Raw genomic sequence first — 24,569 nt, forward strand, 5'->3', positions numbered from 1 at the left:
CCAGTTCCTTCTGCATCTAAACGGTGTGCGATTTGCAACAGTCAGTGGCAGGTTCTAACTGAGATCATCCAAAGTAGGTCACCTTCATGAGTCTTCTCTGCTGCCCAACTTAGTATCTCAGAAGGATAATAATATGATTTTTAGTTAATGAGAGAACATGAGAAAAAAAGAGCTGCAGGAAGCTGTGAACTGCAATATCTCCTTCCCGAAGACAGAACGCCACATGGCAAGAACAGATGGGTAATCCTTCCGTGATTATCTCCGACCACTGGCTGAAAGAAAAAGCTGTCACAACACTGAGGGCTGTATATGAAGTACATATACATGACATTTCCCCTCATTGCTAGTAAAAGGTTATATATGCTAAGAGATTACAAAGAAAAAGAGATGCTTCCTTCAGTTCCTAAGTGGAGCGTATGCCAAGGTCCCGAGCTAAATTTATCTCTCAGAAGGAAGATGTGATATATATTCCAAGTACGTATTACACATTTTATATAAATTGAACTCAGAAAACTACCTGCTTTTATTGTCTTTGACTATACTGACCCAGAAATGAAAAATAAGGATTATTCAAGTTGCTAATTTATAAATACTGTTACCAGACTGAAATGTTGGTACTAAACATTTGGGGTTTGCATATACATTGACAGCAGAGTTTGCATTTGAAAACTGTTAAGCGGCAAAGTGGAAGAAGACTGGATTAAGAACGGCTTGCTGTAATCTCAGTTTTTACAAAACCACCACAACTAAAGGTGTTTCTTGCACACAATGGTCACATCTCCATTGACTTGAGTTCTGACAATGTATGCTAAGAGAGAACCTGGCTCTTGGAACTCACTTGGAGATATAAAATGAGTACGTGACAAGGAATCTTGGGCCTTTGTTTATGAAGAGATGGAACAGTGAATAATTGTGGTAAAGTATAAGGTTCATAGAAGAAAGTTCATAGAAGAAGGTTCATAGAACAAGGTTCATAGAAACCATAAAATGACTGATTTTGAGAATGTAGAGTAAGGCAATGACAATGCTGTGGTTCCAAAAAAATCAAGATACCTTTAACATATAGCAAGACCCAGTGTTTAAAACCAAAAAGCCATGAGTTGGGAGCCTGTTGCAGAGCAGACACAGAACTGTAGTCTGAGATGGTAAAGTTCTTATCAGCCTCTTGAACAGTAATTCCCTTCTCTGTTTTGCTCTTTCAGATTTGACGTGTAGACCGGTGAGAGTGCCAGCCTGCCGGGGAAAAGGTATGTGTCTTCATACCTACGACACTTCACTAAAACGATGAGGGGTGGAATGTTATTCCTGCTAGTGGTAGAAGGAAAAGAAAGAAAAAGAATTTGCCGCTTCAGGGGAGAAACCCAAATGTCAGGAAGATACCTCTGCTGCGGCTGCCCATTACTCAGAAAACATGGCTTGCGCTGGTGGCCTCTTTTCAATCTTTTCTGTTCCTAAGACACATTCCTTAGGAGTTACGATTTTTTGAAATCAATAGGAATACACACAAATTCGCTAATTGTTCTAGATTCTTCACAGATTTTAAGGTTCAGTATATTAGAGATACCTGTAGACAAATCAGTTCATTCCCAGACGCGCCTTTTTCCCCTTCACCCTGATAACGTATATCTGAAATCTACGTTTTGATGTGGTAGGGACATGGCTGCTTTTAAGAAAAATGCAGATCTTCCCTCTGAAATAACTTAGTCCTTCACTGATTACAGAATGTGCTTCTAAACCGCCTGTGAGTCAGCCTGTGAGCTGGAGTTCAGATAAGCCTGCAGTGTTTGTTCACCAGATGGACTGCAAGCTTTGCAAAGCAGAGGAAAGGATAGTGCTTATTAACATTGCTCTAAACTTCACTTATTTCTTCGTACAAAGTCTGGTTACTCGAGTCAATTTTAGACTATGTCTACACTGTAGGGAGGAGGAAATATGTTTTTACGTTTTATATTTATATACAGGGTAGGTAAATGTGGCAAAGTAGATCAGAGTAAAAATTTTACTGGAAAGGATTGTGGTTCTTTTTTCACACCATTCCAAGTAGCCAAGATTGATTCCCACCTCCTCTCAAACAGGCCCAGGCTGAATTTACATACCTATGCAGAGGTAAAAAATATTTAAGCCAATTATCTGTTAGGGATTTTAGAGCAAATTAGCCAATTCACATTAGTTATCCTTGCTTAAAACACCATCTCATCGACAGTTAAGTGCAGCCATTCTAATACTTGTCTATTAAGAATAAAACCTGTTTTTTCTCTTATCTACTTCATGCTAGATACTGTCTCACGTAACATGGGCAACATCAAGAGTTTTTAGAGTGCTAAACCTCTCAAATGTCCTCCACGTAGCCAGATATTTTCTGATGCAACACAGCTCACTTGTGCTGCCGTTACTCATGAATGTGATAATTAGAAAAGTCCATTTTATGGTTTTTAACTCTTACGTAATTTCTGACTGTAGTTTGTTCTCAGGATTTGTACAGTTCAGCTTTTGAGTTTTTGTGATTTTCTTTCGTCTTCAAATTCTCATGAAGTTCAGCCTTGCCCTTTTTACTTTCTAGTTTGAATCAGCACAGGAAAGAAAAAATAGTTAAATTATCCTCCGTCTTCATTCTGCTTGGCTGTTTTCTTTAGCAACAGAAGGGTGTTGTGAGCAGTTAGCAGGCATTGGTCATAGCACATTTTTAAAAATGAATGTTATACCTACTGCACTCTCCAGATTTTACATAAGCTGTACAAATAGAGGGAAAGGAGGATGTTGTCAGTGAGCCCGCTCCTCTCCCCACTCCGCTTTTTGCTCAGAACACAAGTGTCTCATGCGGAGGCTCCCATCCCACTTTACACTGAGGACTCAGATCTTTATTGCCTATAAATTACTGTGGTTTGGATACAAATCTTCTCTCCAGACATGCTTTCAGTAGGACACATGTGAGACTGAGCATGCAATGTCATTCCTCACTGCTTTATCAGTCAGAGTAATTATATACAGAGATTAGGAGAATCCCCAGACGTTTTCCGGTATAAAAATTGCTCCTGAAAATCTAGAGGTAATTTTCCAATGGGTCATAAATATTTTAAGAAACATGGATCACAATTTGGTCATAATTACTGCTTTGCTCCTTTTAGAGAGAGCAGTGTTGCCTTGTGCTAAAACATTGCCTGCTTCGATGTTGTTTTTACGTCTTTTAGCCATTTTAGGGCATCAGTTTGAATGTGTCTCCCATCTCACAATGAGATACGCAGGATCAGAATCAGGCCCTGCGGTCTGTGGCTCTCTTGGTGATTTGGCCTGTTCAAAGTCTACTTTTCCTGTCTCCATGAGCACCTCCTGCCCTCTAAAAACCCAAGGGAAGGCTGCATGGGGCACTCAATCCCAAGTGGAAAACACTTTTATCTAGTATTTGTCAGATTTGCTTGGCTGTATTTATAACGCCCAATTATTTGATAGTTTGGAATAAAATGATCCATCAACTTCCCGAGCTGTGCAGACACGGTCAGCATATTCAAGAACACTTGAACACATTCAATATTATCTGGTTTTGTTTTGTTTTGTTCAGATGGCTCACTTCATTGTACTTGTTTCATTGTTCTTTGAATCAGAAACTAAAGTACTTCGAATGCAAACAAAATCATGCTGGTCTCTGCAAATCCTAATTGGCTGTCATTTACAAAAAGCAACTGCCCTTATCAGAAGATATTATTTTTCACCTTTGGATTTGGTTTGTAAAGTGGAATTAGGCTTACAAAAAGAGGCGCTCTGCAGGCAGATTAAAAAAGCTCCCTACTTCACTACTATCATCAGATAATGAGATCTTTCAGATTAGAAAGCCAATACTAGCTTGGGAGAGAAAGGCAGCTGAAGCCATCCACTAGGTACACTTTTTTAGCTACGGGGCATTTAATGGGTGTCACCTCGTGCCTGTGCCTGGCACTTGCAGGCCATGCAGGGCTGGGGATTTGTGCCATTTTTGCCCGTGAAATTGTTTGCATGCATGCTCGGTGGCAAACAATGATAGGACAAGGGGTAATGGGATCAAGCTGGAAAACAAGAGGTTCCACTTAAATTTGAGAAAAAACTTATTCTCAGTAAGGGTGACAGACACTGGAACAGGCTGCCCAGGGGGGTTGTGGAGTCTCCTTCTCTGGAGACATTCAGAACCCGCCTGGACATGTTCCTGTGCGACCTCACCTGGGTGTTCCTGCTCCAGCAGGGGGATTGGACTAGATGATCTTTTGAGGTCCCTTCCAATCCCAAACATACTGTGATACCGTGAATGACCTATTAGAGAGCAGTGTAAGGGAAAGGGACCTGGGGGTCCTGGGGACAGCAGGATGAGCATGAGCCAGCACTGGGCCCTTGTGGCCAGGAAGCCAATGGTACCTGGGGTGGGTTAGAAGGGGGTGGTCAGTAGGTCAGAGAGGTTCTCCTGCCCCTCTGCTCTGCCCTGGGGAGACCACACCTGGAATATTGTGTCCAGTTGTGGCCCCTCAGCTCCAGCAGGACAGGGAACTGCTGGAGAGAGTCCAGCGCAGCCACCAAGATGCTGCAGGGAGTGGAGCATCTCCCGTGTGAGGAAAGGCTGAGGGAGCTGGGGCTCTGGAGCTGGACAAGAGGAGACTGAGGGGGGACTCATTCCTGGGGATCAATATGGAAAGGGGGAGTGTCAGGAGGATGGAGCCAGGCTCTTCTGGTGACCAGTGACAGGACAAGGGGTAATGAGTGCAAACTGGAACACGGGAGGTTCCACTGAAAGATGAGAAGAAACTTGTTCCCGGTGCGGGTGTCAGAGCCTGGCCCAGGCTGCCCAGGGGGTTGTGGAGTCTCCTTCTGTGCAGACATTGCAACCCGCCTGGACACCTTCCTGTGTAACCTCATCTGGGTGTTCCTGCTCCATGGGGGATTGCACTGGATGAGCTTTCCAGGGCCCTTCCAACCCCTCACATTCTGGGATTCTTTGTGATTCTGTAGCCCACACCCAACACCCACAGGTGCGGTTTGAGCAGTGCTGGAGTTGCCTGTCTAAGGTACAGGCTGGTCAATAGCTGTGCAGCAGGGCAATGAACGCAGAGTTGTTGATAACCTATAGAAGTTCGTTGATTTATCAACATTTCCCGTCATTAAGGAGCTAAAGCCGTGCCGTCTTTTTGCTGCGGCCATTTTTAACGCCAACAGCCGAAACGAAACAGCCTCATCTGGAACAGCTGCCGGTCGGTTCGGCGCGAAATGGGGCCAAATCGGTAACAGGAAAAAAAAAGCCTCGTCAGCCGGCCGGGCGCGAGCCCGCGCTTTCCCGCCCGCCAGGTGCCGCCCGTGTCCCCAGGGCCGGTTCCCGCCGCGGGCGCGGCCGCGTTCCCTCAGAAGATGGCAGTCGCCGCCCGCCCCGCCGCCGGCCGCCCCCTCCCCTCTCCCGCCCGCCGTGAGGCGCGGAGCCGCCCCGACCCGGCCCCCTCCCCTCGCGCAGGGCCGGGGCTCGCCCGCCTGCCAGCGGCGGCAGCAGCAGCCCCCGCCGCCGCTCCTCCTCCGTCTCCAGCCCACCCCCCCACTCCTCCTTCCTCTTCCTCCGCCAACCCCACCCCTCGCCCCGGGCTGGCCCGGCCGGGGCTGCCGCGCTGCCAGGGCTCCGCCGGCTTCCCCGGCCCCACGCGCGGCGCACACCCCCTCCGCCCGCCGGCCCTCCCTCCTTCCCACCTCCGCCCTCCTCCTGCTGACGTCTGGCTCTGCCCGGCTGAAAACTCCGTGCGGCGGCGGATGCGGCGGCTCTCGGGAGCGCGGCGGCAGCGAAGATGGTGGCCGCTCCGTGCGCCCGGCGGCTGGCGCGGCGCTCCCGCTCGGCGCTGGTGGCGGCGCTCACCGTGCTGCTCCTGCAGACCCTCCTCGTCTGGAATTTCACCTCCCTCGACGCCGGCGAGGAGCAGCGCGGCGGCGCCGCCGGCCGCGAGAAGCGAGACCGCGGCGGAGAGCAGCGGGCGCACCCGCAGCGCCGCGGACCCGCCGCCCCGCACGGCAAGGCGATGGTAGGTGCGGGCGGGGGAGCGGCTGCGCCCGGGCTCACGGCGCTGCTCGGCTGCCCGGGGGGCGCGGGGAAGTTGGGGCGAGGGAGGCGCGGTCGCCCGGGTCCCGCCGCCCCGCGTGGGCGCCTCCCGCCGCCGCGCAGGTGCCGCGGTACCGGTGGGTCCCGCCGGGTCCCGCCGCCCGGGCTCACAGCCGCGGTCCCGCCGCCGGCCCACGGCGGGAGCGCCCGGGGCTGCAGCGGCAGCAGATGCACCAGGATGCTCTCTCCTCCTCTCCTCTCCTCTCTCATCTCCTCTTCTTTCCTCTGTCCTCCTCTCCTTTCCTCTCCCCGCGTCCCCTTCGGCTCTGCCCGCAGCGGCCGTGTCAGCGTCCCCAACTTTCCCGCAGGGCCGCCTGCCCGACACGGTCCCGAGGGGTTTTATTTCACTGCTACTTCATATTTTTTTCCACCTGGAAACCGCACAGGCGCTATTCTTTATTGCACAGCTCTATTGGGCCCAGTAGGTGACAGGCAATGAAATCTAATGCAATCATTTTATTAACGGCTAAAAACTCAAGGATACTGGAACTGTGCCCTCTCACCCTATTATTTTATTTTGCAAACTCCCAAGTTTTAATTTAAATTACTCGGGCCTGGCACTGCAAGGGATTGCAAAACTGGCCCTATTGCCAGTTGTGTTTCAGAATTTTCTAATGGGCACGTGAAAATGCAAATGATCAGTGTTCTTAGTCAATTAATGCAAACCTCAGAAATAGGTGTTTGTGTTCAGCTCAAGAGATGCTCCCTTTTGGTTTAATTCTTTCAGCAGTAGGCTTATGTTAAATAAGTGTTACCTCTTAAACTGTGCATGCATTTTTTTCCTGGTTCTGTACTTCTGCTTACAACCTGAGACAGAAAGCAAGAGCTTGGGGCTCAGAGATGACTTATAAATGATTGTGGGTGTTTCAGCCACAGAAAGGCTGCAGAGAAGTGTGCCCTGTGCACACGAGTGCTCTGTCACTGACATTTGGAGCAACTTTCTGAAAGGTGGTATGTACCCATCCAGTGTGTGCAGATTCTGCTGTGCTTTCTAGATCTGAATATTAAAATTCTTGCTTACTGAGCTAAATTTTTTTCTCTGCACATGATTTTATCTTGGTATTTGCTGGGTTCATAAATGTACCAATTCAGGCTCACTATTTTTCCTCCAGTACTCTGCCCTCTGCTTCTTTTTATGTCTATCTAGTCTTTTTATTCTTTTGTCTGTCATTCTTCTCTAGCTTTTTGGTTCTTGGTCTCTCCAGTGTGGGCTATGGAAGGTGGGGGGTGCTGGTCTGGGGCAGGTGGGGGGCTGGGATCGAACAGGCTGTGCCGGGGGCTCCAGCCCCGCTCACTGAGCTTTCTAGGAAATAATCCTCTTCTGTGGGCTCCGGGGCAGGGTCGAAACCAGGAACGTTAGCGGTTGTCCTACAAACGTCCTGGCACAGCGTCCAGTTTGCGCCCGGTGCATTGGAACAAACGCTGAATTCAGGGCTGAGAGGTAATTGTTTCCGTGCTGGCAACACACGGACGTAGAATATGATTATTTTGATGCTGGCAGTAATGAATCACGCCTTTGTGCATACAGATATGATCAAAGACCTAAAGATGGAGCACCGGGGTTCCGAATAGAAAACATGTTTTAAAACACATGCTGAGTGTACCTGTTTTCTCCTCGTTATCTGAGTAACTAGTGTGGGTCACACTGGGCTGTGCCACAGGGTATTAAAAAACATTAGTATTAAAAATACATTTTTAATACATTGGTATTAAAAAACCCCACAACACTCAAGATAAGTGACAGTGCATTTGACAACGTGCTTTGTCAAGAAGTGACTGGGCAATACTTCTTCAGGATGACTTGATGGTACTTGTGGCTTTGCAATGCCTGCACACTGGGAAGTGGCTGCCATCCTTACAGATACTTTGTCAGAATGCAAAACCCCACTCTTAAGCATCTGCCTGTTGATGAAAATGCGTTCTTGGTGGAAAAGCAATAGGGAAATTGGATTTGTGCAGATTTCTGCCTTAACAACCCGACAGTGTGCTTATATCAGTAGGTGAAGTTCCAAGGCATTCCTGACAGGCAAGTGTGGATTTATCTAAACGTATCTATGTTTCCCATCTTTGAGGCAGCCCCAGTTTTGATTTCAGACTCAATTCATGAGGAAAATTTGTGTTTAGTGGAATTACATTATATGGAATTGGTGTGAAAGAAGCTGCTTTTTTTTTTTTTTTTTAATGTTGCTTTGTTTCCACATTATAATGCAGTCTGTGCAACCCAAGCGAAGTTATTATCTGTCTCAGTCCAAGTTTCCCATAGCTTGTGTATGTCAAATTGTTTTGCAACAGTTGGAGGACCTGGCTGGTGTGAGTACAGTAGTCCCATTATATCCAGATGACTTTGGGTTAAGCGTGTCTGAGAGGCCCTCCAAGGATTTGTCAAAGATTTCTCAATCTTCCATTTTAACCAAAAAAGAATATTAATTTTAACGTGTGTTTGGCCCATTAATGGAGAGATGTGTTTAATACATCTTTGAGGAGTATTATCACGAAAGGTCACTAGATGATTGCCTGTGATGTATCTGATCCCTTCACTCTGAAGAGAGCCTTTAATACGCGGATGTCCTGATAACTGCCTTTTCATGAGCCTTTATGCTAAATTAAGTTACACAAACCGAATTTTGGACACAGTGTAGAAAATGGTGCTTCTCAAACCTATGTCTGAAAGTTGCCATATGAAGTTACAATGTTTATTGTCATGTTTTTTTCCTTGTCTCTGACCTATGTACAAGACTAAAATGGTGGTATGTATTTTACGTTACTGAGCTGGACATAAGCAGTGTGAGGATTTACTAATTTGTGCCTGTGGGAAAAGAAACCCAACCCTTTGCACCAGGTGTTTAAGAGGTATTTAGACTCGTATTAAATGCTGTCAGATACGTGTAATAAGCAATTTCATTTGGAAAATGAAATAACATCGTGCCACAGGAAAAAATGTTGCCACTGTACCTGTGCATAATTGAATATGAATTGCCAACATGGCAGGAAGAAATGATTTTGAATTGAGCTACTTTGCAACTGAAAACATTTACTGTACTAGATGCCCTGGCCAGCTACATCTGCAGCTTTCATCACTCCTAAGCAGTTTCCTGCAATTGTTCCACACTGAAGTAAAACCAGGTTATAGGTATCTTTAAAGGAGTATTAATTGTATTGGTAGCAGGGACTTCACTGGGTGCTTGCAACCATGTGTGATTTTTGCAGCTGTTCGGCACCCTTTGCACAAGCATTTTTCATTCAGCAAAAGTCAAGCATCGAAAGCAAGCAAGAATTATAAGCGACCATCTGAGAACGGGCTGATTTTTATGTAAGGGTCTTTATCTTTGGAAAATATGCAACAGCTTTTTGTGAAAATACCATAAGCATGCTGCTTAGTCTCAGGCTTTTTTTAACGCGGCCTGCTAGCCATGGTGCGAGGGGCTCGTTGGCGATGGTGGAGCCCGAAGGGAAGAAGAGGGAACACAAATCCCCGCGTCAGGGCTGCTGGTGATGTGACAGCAGAGCATCTGCCGGGGCCTCGGCTCGTGCCCGGCGCTGCCCGAGCGGCAGCTGCGCCGCGGTGGTGCGCTCGCCTCACCCAGCTGCGGCCTCTGCCTCGGAATGAGGCGTCGGAGGCAGCGGCTGTGGGTACGTAATGCTGCTTTCTGCCCCGTGGCACGTTTTTTTCATTACTGCCTCTTTTACCATACAGGAAAAATGCCAGTGCATTGTTACTGTGTCAGCTGAGTGAAATATAGCTCTTGCCTGCTGGGGTGGGATGAAAGCATTTCTTTAGTCTGAAATTTTGTGTATTCATTTTAAAGAATGTTTCTTCCAGCATGAAGCTATCAAAGGAACCAGACATAACTATTGATAGCTCGAAATGCTCAGAACTGTTAAATGAAAAGTAACTCTTGTGTGTTTGGGGACAGTCAGAATTATCTGTTTTAATTCCAAGCAAAAATATTTCTCCTTCTCCTGGGAACGTGGAGAATGAGGCTGGGGCCAGTGCTCCTCCGTGGCTTGGTCAGCCGAATGTGCGCAATCAGGTTATGTTTTATTGCTTGTTCCTCCTGGTGCTCTAAAGTGGTGTGTGCTGAGCTCCACTGGGTTAAAGATGCAAGAAGCCAAAAGTTGTGCTTAAACTCTGTCATACCTGTTGGTTACTGGAACTGGGTAAGGCATCCAGCTGCTGTTCTACTCAGCCCTGGCAGTTTTAAAAACTGTGATCAGTTGTTGTAACTGAATGCAAAGTAGCAGCAACTCTATAACGCTGGAGAAAACTAGGGGAATTGTACAGGAAAGAAAACCCTGTAAACTTTACTCTGCTTTCTCTAAAACCCACGCATCAGATGTTGCCCCCTGCCTTTTCCAAATGCTTCCCCAAAGTAAGAACGGTGCAGGATTCACCTTGCATATCAAACTTGGTGTTTTTTCAGGTTTGGAAATAAGAGAGTTTTTGTTTGGAGAATATTAGTCCCTGTAATGTTTACGTTCTGCAGGTGGATTCCCAGCACTGCTTTGCCAGAAACAAACCCACAGACCTACCCTCTGCCGCACATCCATGCGTTATCCGTGTGGGAGCTGCTTAACGAGGGAGGTTCTGCACAGCACACCGGTACCGGCCAGTGGAGCAGCCGCATTACAATGTCGCTTTACGCTGGGGTAGTAGCAAGGTGGGCATCAAAGGAGGGAGCTCCTGCCTTGGGCAAGTTGCTAAGCTGCTGCTGGAAGACTCAATATAGTCGCTGGGAGTTCACTCTACAAAGTTGTGCTTAAGCTTAAATTAATTTGCTAAGCTCCAGAAAACGAGATTTCAAGAAAAAACAAACAAACAAACCCAACCAAGAACAACAACAAACACACAAAAAACCCACCCCAAACTAAACAAAAAAAAAACCACCTTGAAGTATTCCACCTCTACTTTATCCTTATTGCTTAAATTGATGAATGTATAGGTTCCATATATTATGACACAACCAGATGGTACCTGTTTAAACATCTTCCCCTCTAAGTAGCTTGTTGACGCAGACATGTGGCCTCAGTAATTACAGCTCTGAACACAAGAAATAAGTGGAAAAAGGTTTTCAGAAAAATTTCCAGACCTGAAAGGTCCAAGAGAGCTTAATGTGAGCTAATTGCTTACCTGTTAAACTTTGGTCCAGTGTGAATCAAGATCTGTAAACTGGGTTCTCACTTGTTTTAGTACACCTGCTGGTCTTGGTGAAACAGCTCAATTGAGGTACCTCAGGTTGTGAATAAAATTAATGGCATCAAGCTGTTATGTGGCCAAAAATTATATATTTCTTAGAGAATGGATCCATAGTACTGACTCGACCATTAAGTACTGTTTTGCTTGTTAACTGGAGCTTAATCATGCTGTAGTACGGCTTTAATAACTATTGAAAAGGAAGATGGAGACAACTGATCATTTTGTAATGGGAAAGGGGGGAAACAATACATCTGCAGCTAGAAGCTGCATAACGATTTTTACGAAGTCTTAGCACTTAACAAGGCACATGTTAATAAAACAAACAAATCTTTTCAGTAACGCAGAATTAATGTATGCATTATTTAAAAAGAGTATTAGAACCAGATTAGATTGATGCACTCCTGCAGTATTTACATCGTTAAGCATCTTTTCTGTGGGGATGTGGGAAGGTATTATATGAAATGAATGTGTGTTAATTGGTTATGCCATCGGAAGTCTTTTTCAGGCCACGGGTGTATTTTTGTTGTGTTGGTTTTTTATTCTTTAATGTATGATGGGATTTTGCAGATGTTCCCTTTGAAATAGAAGCGTTTTCATTTTTTACCAAGATACAACCAGCTGTTGTACAAGAGACAGAGAAATCCCATTTACTTCTTGTCAGCTATTGCAAAACAGGTACTTCTTGGTGTAAGAGGCCCTCGTTACCTGCCACATGTTGCAGTTGTACTGAGAAATATTTTTCAAAATATTTTTTTCCCCTTTGGTATTGAAAGTCCATGATATGTGATACAACCTGTTATTAGTGCTTGCTGAAGGGACAGCAGTACAATAAAAACTTGAAGTGAACTTAATTTATAGGAACAGTCAAATTATATAACCTCAAGGATTAGTTTTAATCAAATACTTCTTGATTTTTCTTTAGAGTGTTAAAATTAGGGCTGGCATTTCACTGGAGCTTTTCCAGTGACTGTTTAAATGGGATACAATGTCCTGCATTTTTTCTTCTGATTGAGGCCGATGGGGTGTCTGGTTTGGGCAGGCGCAGGAGGATCCCTGCGCGGATACTTGCAGAGTGCACATTTGCCGCTGTGTGTAACTTAGTGGCACTTTCAAGTGTTCGAGTCTGATATTTTCGACTTGGGAACCTCAGTCTCTCTTAATTATTTTAGGTAATGGTGGGCCTTTGATGCTGTGCCCCAGAGGATGTGGCCTGGGGGAGCAGGGAGAGTCGGAGTCCTGGTTCCCTCCTTCCATCAGTAACCTCTTGACGTGTGGCAAAGTGTTTAGAGACGCATAGCTACAAGTGACATGTAGTTTTGGGGTTTTCAGTTATTGGCGGTCCAGACTTAGTCTTCTTTAGTCTGATAATTGTATGTATAAACATTATTTTTGCCCCCGCTCCAGAGAAGCTGAGCTCTCTCAGCACAACCAGTTTAAAACCAGGATAAATCTAAATGCATTTATCACTCTTTCCAACTTTATTTGTCCTTTTCATGTTTGGTGCTGGTGATTCTGTCTGTCCCCTTTTGAGCACTTAAGCCCGGGCTGAATCTCACAAACACTGGGATGCTAAATTCAGCCAGTTTGAGGCCTTCTAATGGATGGAGATGAGTGCCTCCAGAAGGCAGTTCTGCTTGCTCAAGGTCTGAATCTGTGCAAAAGCCTCCTCCTCTGTGCCAGCAAGAGGGGGGGCTGGCGGCAGCGATGCTCGGGTACGTGCAGTGCCACCGTAGGAATCCATTCCTTCACACACAGGCCTGGCATGTATCTCTTCCCCAGTCCGCAAAGTGTGCTTGTTTTTAACTTCCCATCTTTTGCAGAAGTGGTGCCGGGTTGAAGTAATCGGTCCTTGCGAAATAGTTTGAGGTCTTCAGCAAAGACTGGGACCGGCTTGTCAGCTGCCATGCGTTGGCGTGGCTCCATTAAAGTCAGTACAGACCAGCTGAGGATTCTGGACCTGCAAATGTAATTATTGTTATAATAATACTATCAAACAAGTAATCATTATTTTTACACTCTCTTTTCATTTCAAAATGAGAAAATTATTTCCTCTTGGATCAGTGAAAGTAATTTACATTATGCACAATAATGGTCTACATGGAAATGTAATTATTATTCATTTGTATGGCACCATCTGGGCACTAGAAGCCTTACAGACACATGTGAGGAAAGGTCCCTGCCTTTGAGAGCTTGCAGGCTGAATGGCAAGTATAGCTGCTGGCGCTTAAGAGTCACGAGGGTAACTTGTGCGGTATTACCATCAGGGACCTGTTCAGCACAGGGCTCCCACAAACTTTCTTCAGTGATTTCCACTCACCGATCAGAATTTCTCTGTGATTATCACTATACAGCCTAAGGGTAGGATGACTCAAAGGACTGATTAGCGTGGATGGATCAAGAAAGAAATCAGCAAGAGGCTAGTATTATAAATGGGCTGCCCAGCTGTTTCAGGCAGGTAAAGGAAGTTTCCAGGCTTCACTTGGAAGCAGAAATTGGTCTTGATGCCCTGTGGACCTGTGCCCCTATGGACTTGCTCCCAAGCTTTGCATCAGACATAGGACTGAAAGCTTTACTGATTTTGAGTAGCAGTGAGGAGAGCAGGCTTTCTAATCATGTGGATAGAAAAATCGAGCAACGTGTAACGTTGCCTAAACTTCTACATGGCGTAACCTTGCTGAGTTCATTCTTTCGTGTGAAGTACCAAAACGGTCAGTGGAGGACACTTACATCATGTGACTTCTTATTTTTAGAGATGATTAGAGGATTCCTTCAAGGGATGAGCTATTTATAGCATGTCTATCATTGGCTGCTTTTTTGTGTGTGTGGTAATGAAATTAAACTTCACAATAAATGAAAATCAGTTTAGTTTAAAAAGTTAGCTAAAAAAGATCTCGCAACAGTGCGTGGTTGACTCTCAGGTCAGATCTTGACTGCTTCCCACGTATATTTTGTTTTCTAGCTACTGCTCTATTGCTGCTGTGTTATATTATTAGAGAGTAAGTGGGATGCTTATTTAAAACGATTCTGCAAAGCTGAATGACACAGCAAACTTTAGTTTAACTTGGATTTGGTTGAATGAGTCATGGGCACTCATTTTTCCTTCACACTTGCAGCCTGTGCTTGCCCTTCAGATGTGCTTTTTGGTTCAGTTATGATGGTGGAGTCAGAGTGTTTTCCTTAGAGTTGATGCTGTTTGCTGACTTTTCTTAATGGTGCGTTTTGGATTTCATGCTCTCTGAATTTCCGAGAGGTCTTTGGTTTTGTTCTTAAAACTCAGCCTGTTTGTAGTTGGCTTTGTTTCTTATAATTGCAGTCTTTGACTCAGGAGGACACATGGTTTGTTAAAACATCGTGTTTAGAAGGAAAAGCAATGGAAGTTGTGGCTGTATTGACTAAAGTGAAGCAAATGGAGCTAACTGGCCATCTGCTGATGATGAGAATTTAAATTGCACTTGTGTGTAGAAATGGAGTGTTACCAGAGATCTGGACTGGGGTCATCTTGAACAAGCATGTAAAGAATATGTTATCAAGCTAGTATTTCCTGGTAGAAAAAAATAGTTTCATGAAAAATAGCAACTTGTTGCCTGCAGAGGTCCACATTTGGGTAGCTGGAGATAAATCTGAGCACCCAATTATATCAACTTAGATGCCTACAGGCTTGCTTATGCACTTTAAACTTCTTATGGATGCCTGACACAGATGTTTAAATATGTAAATCTGGATTCAGGTGTCTACCTTAAGGCATCTAAGTTCAGCAACTTGGCCTACGGTATGTAAAACCCAAGCCAACAGGCAGAAGAGGAGTAAATGTAGTAAACAAAGCTGTTAGTGTGTATACACCAGGAGAATAATAATACTTTGCACAGGTACCGTGCCTCAAATTGCTGACGTTTTGGCATTCACTTGAATTGCGTTTAGTCACTCAGTTGCATAAATAGCAACTTGGAGGTGCTGTCTGCTAGCAGCGCACACCGAGCGGTGCCTTGGCAATGAACTAGCTTTTTGGCAGCCTTTCAAGAAGAGATGTGCAAGTCTTCAGCGCAATATTTTGATAAGTCATTGGTTCTTATTAAATAATAATTACGGTGATAATTATAACTGTAGTTGGCTCTGACTGAGCTGCTAACTGAGTAGGGGCGGTGGGAGGAGGATAATGACATATTCTTCTAAAACCATCTGAATCCTGCTTTTTAGCTGTGCGCACAGGGATGAGGACACTGGTGCCGGTATTGCTGGCGTGTCGTGTGCCAGCACGTGGCAGCGCCCGTGGGAGGGAGCTGCGGGTCCCTGCACGCTCTTACAGCCTGCTCGGACTGCAATAGCAGGGATGCGATCAAAATAGTGATAGTATTGTGCAGCAGGACAGTGGTAAAATGGTGTAATAAGCTTATGGCTGTCTGGCTTTCTGTAGTTAGCACTGTGATGTTTGCTGTGTCTGCAACTTCATAGCAAGATTACGTTGTATTGTTCCCAAAAGCCGAGGTCAGGCCCTAATAATATTGAATCTGAAGGAAAGTTTCCATTAGCAGGTAGTACTCTAACTACGATGACACTTTTCTAATCTAATTCAGTATTAAACATTTACGCTAGCGCGGCTGCCGCTGCATGACCTCCTGTGCTAAGTGACTGCAAGTGATTAATGACTATTTATTAGAAAAAGATGGTCTCAAATCTGCTCATTTTCCAGAGTGTAAACGGTGATTTCCCTTCCTCACCTCCAAGCCCCAGTTAACAGAATATGGTATTCTTCTGTGTTTTTTCTTTTGAAGTCGATTTTTCTCACCCCTGGATGTCTAGGAAATGCAAACAGCACTGGCCGCTGCCTTTCCCCGTCATATGGAGCTGGAGTGGGAGTTTTGGGGTGCTTCCTACCCTTGTTTAGGGCTTCAGCGAAATGCCTCATGAAATGGGCGGGAGAGCTGAGATTTTAAATTGCAGGACAAGTTTCTGTACAGGGAAGAAGAGAAAGTTAGAGGTCAGCTGGAAAGCTCTGTGGGACTTCTGGGAGCACAACCCGTTTAAAACCAGGATAAATCTAAATGCATTTATCACTCTTTCAGAGCACAGGACTTTTCCAGAAGCGACTCTCATAAGGAGAGCTCATTTTGAGGGGTAGCTGGCGCAGAGAAAGAACAAGGTTTATTTGGCTTTTTGAATCGGTTCATGTAGCCCAGGACTTTGTTTCTGCAGTTGCTGTGGGATCCACTGTTTATGCACATATTCCACATAGTACAATTTGACCCAAAGGTATTTTTATGTGAAAGTTAGGTTATAAGGTTTGTTTGCCTTTATAGAAACAAGTATATAAGTAAAAAGTGCTTTACTAGAGTTCAAACACAATTATTATTTAAGGCAGTTTGTTTTTTGTCCATTTTAGTCCCATCACTAGTTTGTCAGGCTGAACACCAATCTTGTGCTGTCCGAATGTTATCAACAGGGTATTTCATTCTGTAGTTTAAGTCCTTCAGGGGTTGTTCACTTTCTGGTTGCACTGATGTAAATTTGGAGTAATTCTCGTATCAAGGACCCATGAATAAATGTAGTTGTGGAAGAAAATAAGGGTCTTGCAGGTCAAATGGTCCTTTAAGGACTCCGTATCTGGACAACGTGGGTGTCTTAACAACCATCTGGTTGCTTTTGCAATGTCACTGTAATTTTGTAAGAAGTGTTGAACAGTCATGTACTATGCTCTAGATGTTTTCTGTTCGTGGTGCGTGTGGCACTTGGAATGGATAAGTGAAAGGAAGCCCTTGAATTTCACACTGAGCTGGACTCAACTCCTGGGTTGTGTTTCCAGTTTAGTTCCCAGACCTGCATTCTGCCACCCCATCAGACCTCTGCAGTGCGCTGAGGCCTTTTGTAGTCAATGAGCAAGGTGCTATTTGGTTTGCCTGTTAGTAAATGTTTGTATTTTGTTGTTAGTTTTAACATAGTCTTGTGTATTAACTATTTCCTTTTCCCTCTTAAACAATTCGCTCCCGTTTCTGGAGGTTTTCTCGGTGGTTGCAGAGGCTGGTTCGAGCCTAGTTTGGAGTCACTGGGAATTACGGTGTTGACTTCAGTAGCTCAGCTGTGTTGGTAGCACAGTTGCTAAGGAGGTGGATTAATGCAACTGGAGAGGAAAGTACTTTGGGTCTGTATTAGACACTTGATAAATAGTAACTCTGTTATGGAACACTGTTTCTCCCTTGAATAAATTGGTGTGGTTTTGTTTTCCTTGCTTGCTGTCATTGGTAAGCTGTTTGCTTCCTAACTCGTAGTTGTCCAATTCGAAAGACGTGTTTCCTGTTTGCTTAAAATAAACACTTCTGCAGCATTTGCCGGTTTTACACTGCCTGCAGACAGCAGAATGTATCCTCAGATGTTTCAATCTGCCGCTATGGTTAGGGTGGCCGTTTTGTAGTGATGTGGAGATGCTACGGGAGTTTGAATCGTCTCTTTAGTACAGAGTTAGTGGTTTGGTGGTTTGAGGGTTTCCCCCCTGCCTGTTTACTAGACTGAAATGTATTTGGGGCTCGATTTTGCAATTCTTATGCAAACAGAGGTATGCATGCATAACTGTATTCCATAGTGGTCAAATATTTGTGGCTCTCTGTGCCAATTCATATAAGAGTAGCCCATTTGGGTGATTTGGCCAGGATTTTCCAGTCTGGCTGTTGCTTTGAAATGTTTTGCTTTGCAGTATGGAGTTTAAATGGCAAGTCAACACTGTATCAAGTTTACGCTGTTTTAGTAGCCAGTTACTTTTGAAAAACTTCACATTTAGTATTAGCTCAGACTTCGATCATTATCCTCTGTAAGGCGATGTGCAAGAGATCATCATATAGGACTAAGCTTGAGACACCTTTGCCGACTAGATTTCACCTTTTTCAGTGTACTCACATTTGCTATAGGATGGAGCCATAGGTGTGCAAGATCTCCAGTGATACAGTACACTGAGAATAACATGTAGGGCTTCAGAGCCACTGGCTGCTTCGGCAGGAGCTGGGGGGCAGACTCAGATGTAAAATGAGGCAAGAATAGTTTTATGAATATTATCATGTTAGGGTTTTTAATGTAGCTTTTGTATATTCATCTAAGTTCTTAAACCAAAGAACAAAGGTGTTCTTTTGTCCTGAAGTGTTCCATGATATTACGAACAAAAAAAAAGGAAATATTTGATAGCAACACTGCTTTAAATGACTTTTATAAATACTGGTTCTGTAGAACCTAAAACTGATATGAATTTGGTATTATTTCTCTTAAGCAGAAAATAATATAAAACATTCTTCTAACTTTTCATTCCTGTTCTGAATGGAGATGACCTGTGACAGGAGAGACTGACAGGGCTGGGCAGGTACAGTTTGAATTCCTGCATGTTTCTGTTGGCAGTGCTGGAGTTATTTAACAACAACTCTGCATTTTTAGTGTTTTTTAGGAATGCTGAAACTTGTAATTCAGGATTTTTTTTAAAAAAAGGCCCTTAGTATTCTGCTAGCCTTGTTGTGCCTCCTTCCAGGCTGTGCAATGTTAATGCTTTCATCCTGTGCACAGTTACTAAAGACGCTCTTACTGGAGGACTGCACTCTGAATTTTGCATTATGCTTGATGCATGGGAATATTATGTTGATGGAAGTTGTGTTAAATCCATCTATGTTACATTATGGTTTTCCTCTGATACTCACTGCTTTTAAGATGTCGCACACTTCAATAAATGTTTACTGGGGGACTTCTTTGGGCCAGGTTTTGAAAGGAATGGGTGAGGGTTTTGAAAGGGTTTAAAATGCTTGCTTTGTATTCAAGTAGATTACCTGTGTCAGAATTTCTTGTAAATGTATTGATCCCCACTATGGAGATAACCAAATTACTCGTACGTGGTGGTCTGCCTGGGGATCAGCCAGCCTCAGGGTAAACTACTGACATTTATGTTGAAGACCTGTGTTGTACTCTGCTCAGCCTGCACAGTGTGTCAGCTTTGGCAGTTGTTTAATGGTGTTTTTAACAGTTGGACTCAATGATCTCAAGGGTCTTTTTCCAGCCTAAATGATTCTATGAGTAGCTTTGGAAAGTAAAGGACAACCTCAGGGTCTAGAAGAAAGGTGCTGTGTCTCAGGCTGTGTTGCCACAACTGGACGTAGATTCACCTCCCAGCTTTACGGGATGCTCTGTGTGTGGCCTTCTCGTGGAGGAGGAAAGTTCAGGGGTGGCTTTCTCTGCTTCCTGTTAGTCAAGCAGGAGAGCTAGCTCACGGGATGGGGACCTGGTCTGTGGGTACCGCTTCCTGCAGACGACAGACCTGTACTGAAGCTGTGCTGAGAGCCGATGTTTGCCACGCATCCCTGCCTGATTTTTCGGGGGAAGCTGACTACGCTGGATAGACCAGCCACCCAAAGGAGTTTCAGGGTTTAAAGGGCATCCATAACCTGCCAAGTGGCTCGCTGGGAAATGCAGAAGGGAAGGTGTATTTGAAGAAAAGCATAAGTGTTTTTTTTTTTTCCAAAATACCTGTTGGGGATTGCTGTGACTAAGAAGACTGTGTAGATGTACTTTGCTGTGACAAACTGTTACTCTGATAGCAGCGCAAAAAGCATCTGTTTTATATCGCTTCTATGCGTTAAGCATGTGCCCACCATAACTCCGTGCAAGTCCCCCAGAAGCAGACATGTTCTTCTCTTTGTTTCAGTTTCAGAGTCTTGAATTTGAGCCAAAAATAGAAGTGATTGTTGACAAACCAGTTGCCAGCCCTTAACCTACCCAGGGGGCTTGTAGTGGCATCTCTCCTGCTACAAGAGAGGAGACCCTCCTGCTTCAGCTGTCTGCTAGGCTGCTGTGCGGGGCCGGAGGCTCCGGCTCGGGGCACTGATGGTCACCACGTGCCCGTTAGATTTAGTTACTAGTGCTACGGGCTGGGGTTGTTCCTGGCTCACCCGCAGCAGCTGTTTCTGTTTCAGAGCAGTTGGTGGGAGGGAACCCATTTTATCTTTCTGTTCTGTCTGTAATCAGGATAATTTTTCCGTGAGCTGCACACACATCTGTGGCCTAAAACCTGTGCTCAGCCTGGAGGCAGTCAATGGAAGGCGGCGATTCCCACAGCCTGGCGTTCGCTTAGCGTTGGTGGCAGCTTGTGGTGCTTCACTGTTGCAGGTTTTATTTTTAAGGATTCGGCACTGATATTTATGAAGTCCTTTGGTTTGCACATATTAGCATAAATATGAGTATCTTCTGCGCATACCTAGTATGTCTTGTGGCACTACCAATCTCCTTAAGTAGTCCTTTTGTGTGTGTAGGAAGGGAAAAAAACAAAACAAAACAACCCCACAAACACAAAAAGCTATGGCCATTCCAGCTGCTGAGTTGTGAGCACTAAATCCTTGAGAAGAAGCTTTTCTATTATCCCTAATGCTTTAAAGCTAGCTGAATAAACAAAATGAGCACAGATGTTTCCTCGCTGGTGATACAGTTCATAAGACTACACCACTAAAGGCATTACTCAGCTGCAACTTAAACTTCTGTGTGCAGAAATCTGTTGACCAAACAATTCAGTCTTACTCAAGAAGACTTCCTGCAAAGTTGAACAGGCTTGCTGAGTAATACTTTTTGTGCTAGCAGTCTATTAACCATTTAATGAATTACCCAGATGTGTTTAGCCAAAAAGCTGTTTTGACACTGCGATGTGCTGCTGAGGTTGAGCCCTGGTCCTGGAGGAACGGGCTGAACTGTGTGAAGGTGTGAACTGCCTGAAGGGGGGTGTGTGGGTGTGTGGGTGTGTGTGTGTGTGTGTGTATTAAGGCTTTCAGGTGAGCTTGAGAAATCTGACCACTTACACCCTGCTTGTCACTACACGATCTGCTATTGTCTTTAAAAAATAATTATAAACCAGACTGCTTTCTTGGCATGTGCGTGTGAGGACTTACGCTTTAATAATTATTTCAGACTATGTATTTCAGGGATTGTAGAGGTATCCGTTGCTATTGGAAGATAACTTGGGTCATCTAGCTCATGAATTGTTAGAAACAACCCGTGTGGGATGATATTATCTCAGAGCTGCTGATTTCTGCTACTACTCTGACTTGTCTTGGCAACCCGGTTGCTCTTACCGTGACTCCTTTTCATTGAAAACTTGCTCCTTTATTCCCACGTTGGGCTGAGCTCGCTGTTGCTGTGTTTGTGTTAGTCCAGGGCCGTGACACCCAGAGCCGTTGAGCTGCGTGTTCAGTGGCTGCTCCCCAGGCCCCGTTTTTGTCCGATCCTGCCCAGCGCTCTGCCTGGCTTGTAGCAGAAATGCTGGAGCCTTGACCCCTCAGCCCACACAACTTGTCTGATTCACCTGCAGGACAATTCATCACAGGAGCAGAGATGAACTTGCTGTTTGGATTTTCCTTCAGTGCACCGTGGAAACTTGGTTTCATGTCCAGGTCTGTGGTCCCTCTCTGCTAGCACCTTTTTTTCTTTCTAAAGATGAGATCTTCCTGCTCTGCCTTTCATTTTTTATTCTCACTGATGTACATCTCTACTTCTGTTCATCCTGCCCTTTACTGAACATCGAGCGTTGCTTGTTCCTGAGCATTTGAGTAGCACAGTTTTGTTCCCTTTTTGCAGAGCTAGACCAGCTTTGATCAATAGCAAAAGCAAATGGTTGTAGAAATTCACATTGTGTACTTCTTGCAAGCTCCGTAGTGTCTTTGAGGATGGTACTTAGCATATTGCCTTTGCAAGCACATTTTGGGCCTGTAGCTTTTATTTGTGCAGCGAGAGACCTTGGCAAATGCTTTGTGTTTGATATGAGCCCCCAGTCCTCTTTAGATAATAATATAAATAAGGTCTTCTCAGCGTGAGGAGGTGATGACAAAATAAGCAAAGGTGTGAGTTTAAACCTGAGTAGTGTTACTAAGTCCCCACATGGGCACTTTGTGCATGGAGGATGTTGTTCTCTGGGTTTGCTTGATCCACCCCCAAAGCTGACGAAATTCAGCTGGTAGGTGCTTTTGCCGTGCTTGAAAGCCACCATGAAGAAGCACGTGAGGATTAGTTACTCTGGGCTCTCGACCCACCTCCTGAGTATATGACTTTTTCCAAAATATCGATATTTTTGAACATTTATTCTTAATATAAATAAACACTCCTTTTAATTGTTCTTTATCTTCAAACAAGTTGCTATTTTAAAGCGTGGTCTTCAAGGGGAATTTTAAACTAGTTTTTTAATCAGTTATATTATCCATGAGAGAAACTGTGGGGTTTTTACTCTAAGTAAAAAATGTCATTTTTCTATCTCCATCTGATGTGTTACTGTAGTTTCCTCTTTGCATGACAGCTGGAGGGGTCTGAGGTGATAGGAACCAACACAAACTAGTACTGGGAGATGCTTCACAGCTTACGTTGCATTAACAGGGGTTATTTTGCTAGCTGCATCTGTCACACAGCCTTTGCTTTCTTTGGCTGATTTGTAATGTCCGACTCTTCATTTGCATCCCGTTTTTCATTGATGGCATTTTTGTGCCATGGCTGATACTTCCGTGGGGAAAGTCGGTGAAAATGCTGTGCCAAACTTATTCAGAGGTCCTCATCAAACGGAGGTGTGGGATAAAAGCAGAGCAAAGAGCGCAAAGGCATTTGTCATGGCTTTCCACTCCGAGGTGGACTTTTATCCGAATGTAGAAAGTCCTTTGGAAAGTCTGCTCTGAATTCACTGTAAGCAGAGGTGGGAACAATGAGGGGCACATCTTTTTCAGTCAGTTGGAAAAATTAGGATTGATAATAATGTTGGCTGAAAGAAAATGTATTGAAGAGGTTGTCTTGGGGTCCTAAGTAATGTGCTTTGTGAAATAGCTGCTGGATTCCTATTCTCTCACTCAATCCAAAGGGCAGCTGAGAAGGGGTGAGCGTGCTGCTGAGGCTGTGGAACGGCCCAAGCGAGCTCTCTGAAGAAGCTGGATAAAACACGCTCTTACCTTCCCTTTCCCCTGCCTCGGAAAGTACTGCTTTCTCTTGAATGTTCTTTAGGATACCAGCTGCTTTATGAGAAGCATCTTTCCGTGTTGCTTTTCAATATTGGTAAGAGCAAAAGGCTGGAAGTTATGCATATGGATGTTAAAAGGACCAGTGGAAACAGGGTATAGCACACTTCTTCTATTTTGTAAATAGTGTGAAATACATTTCAGCTTTGGGTGTATGGGCGTCTTCTCAAAGAGTACTGCAGTTTGTACCTTACAAGGGTAGCATAACATAGGATGGTATAATGGATAAGTTCCAAATGATGTTCAAAATAGCATATACATTATTAAGGGTGAAAGCATTTACATGTGGAAGCAATGTTTTGGGAAGATGGTGATCTTCCTGAAGTTGAAGTCTCTGAAGCAAAGCCTGGAGGCTCCGGGGTCCCTCGAGGTTGGTACAGGTCTCACGGGTGGCGTTCTGTGGCCCCTGCCGTGCCGGCCTGAGTGGGAGGTGGCTGTGCGTGTGGTGTGCTGGGAGCTCCAAGAGGAGACTGGGGAGCTCCAAGAGGAGTTGAGGCTTCAGGTGAAATACTGTCCTGGGTACGTCTGTGTGTGATTCATCCACATCGCGGTGCAGGAGCTTTGCCTGCTGCTAATGTGTCTATTAGCCAGGCTCAAGGACACTGTTCTACTTGTTATTTCTAATTTCTACCTTTACAAGATCACTTAGAGTTAAATTAAATTGGGAATTTCCACTATCCTTTAAGATGTAGTGTCCAGTGTGAATTCTCAGTTCCTCTGAAGCTGGTAGAGAAATCCTCAATTACTTTGGAGGAGTTATTTCACCTTAAGGCTTGAAATGTTTGCTCCAGCTTTTGTCCTTTGAGTTATAAACTCCCAGCACAGCTGTAAGACCTGAAATATTTAGTAGCAATTGGTAGTGACTGACTTGCATTCAGAGTCACCTGGAGCTCTTCACCACTTTGACATCTGCTTTCTAAGCTCAGGTTGATGTTTCCTTTAACATTTCTTACTCAAAATCGAGTGCTGGTATGATGGCAGATGCGTGGACATCCTGGGCTGACGTTCAGAGTTCTTTTGCCGATGCAGAGCATGTAGGTTTTTTTCTCCCTGCTTATGAAGTACACTTGTCCCAAATATGGCATAAGCAAATACATCAAGAATAAATGTTTTTCCTTATGCCCCGTTTATTGACAAACCAGCCAGCCTTACTCGAATATGCGTATACACACTTATATATGTGTTTATATGCGCACATTGCCCATGGCCTGTTCAAAAGCCTGGGGGTGGCAGCAGGTGTCAGCCCGGCCCAGGGACTGTACAGAAAGGTTGACATGGGACTTTCATGCTG

At 44.7% G+C, this 24,569-nt stretch overlaps 1 protein-coding gene across 2 annotated transcripts in view; it reads left to right on the forward strand.

Annotated features, from left to right (window-relative positions):
* The first annotated feature begins 5,664 nt into the window (after window positions 1–5,664).
* The window catches only part of XYLT1 (xylosyltransferase 1), a 199,549-nt gene continuing 180,644 nt past the window's right edge, over window positions 5,665–24,569 (forward strand). For both annotated transcript variants that reach the window (XM_082064507.1, XM_082064508.1), the window contains exon 1: window positions 5,665–6,014. In XM_082064507.1, the coding sequence (XP_081920633.1) occupies window positions 5,784–6,014 (231 nt within the window). In that variant the 5' untranslated portion in view covers window positions 5,665–5,783. The remainder of the gene's footprint in view (window positions 6,015–24,569) is intronic.

The sequence above is a fragment of the Streptopelia decaocto genome, assembly GCF_964273445.1.
Source record: "Streptopelia decaocto genome assembly, chromosome: 13".
In the NCBI taxonomy this organism is placed as follows: Eukaryota; Metazoa; Chordata; class Aves; order Columbiformes; family Columbidae; genus Streptopelia; species Streptopelia decaocto.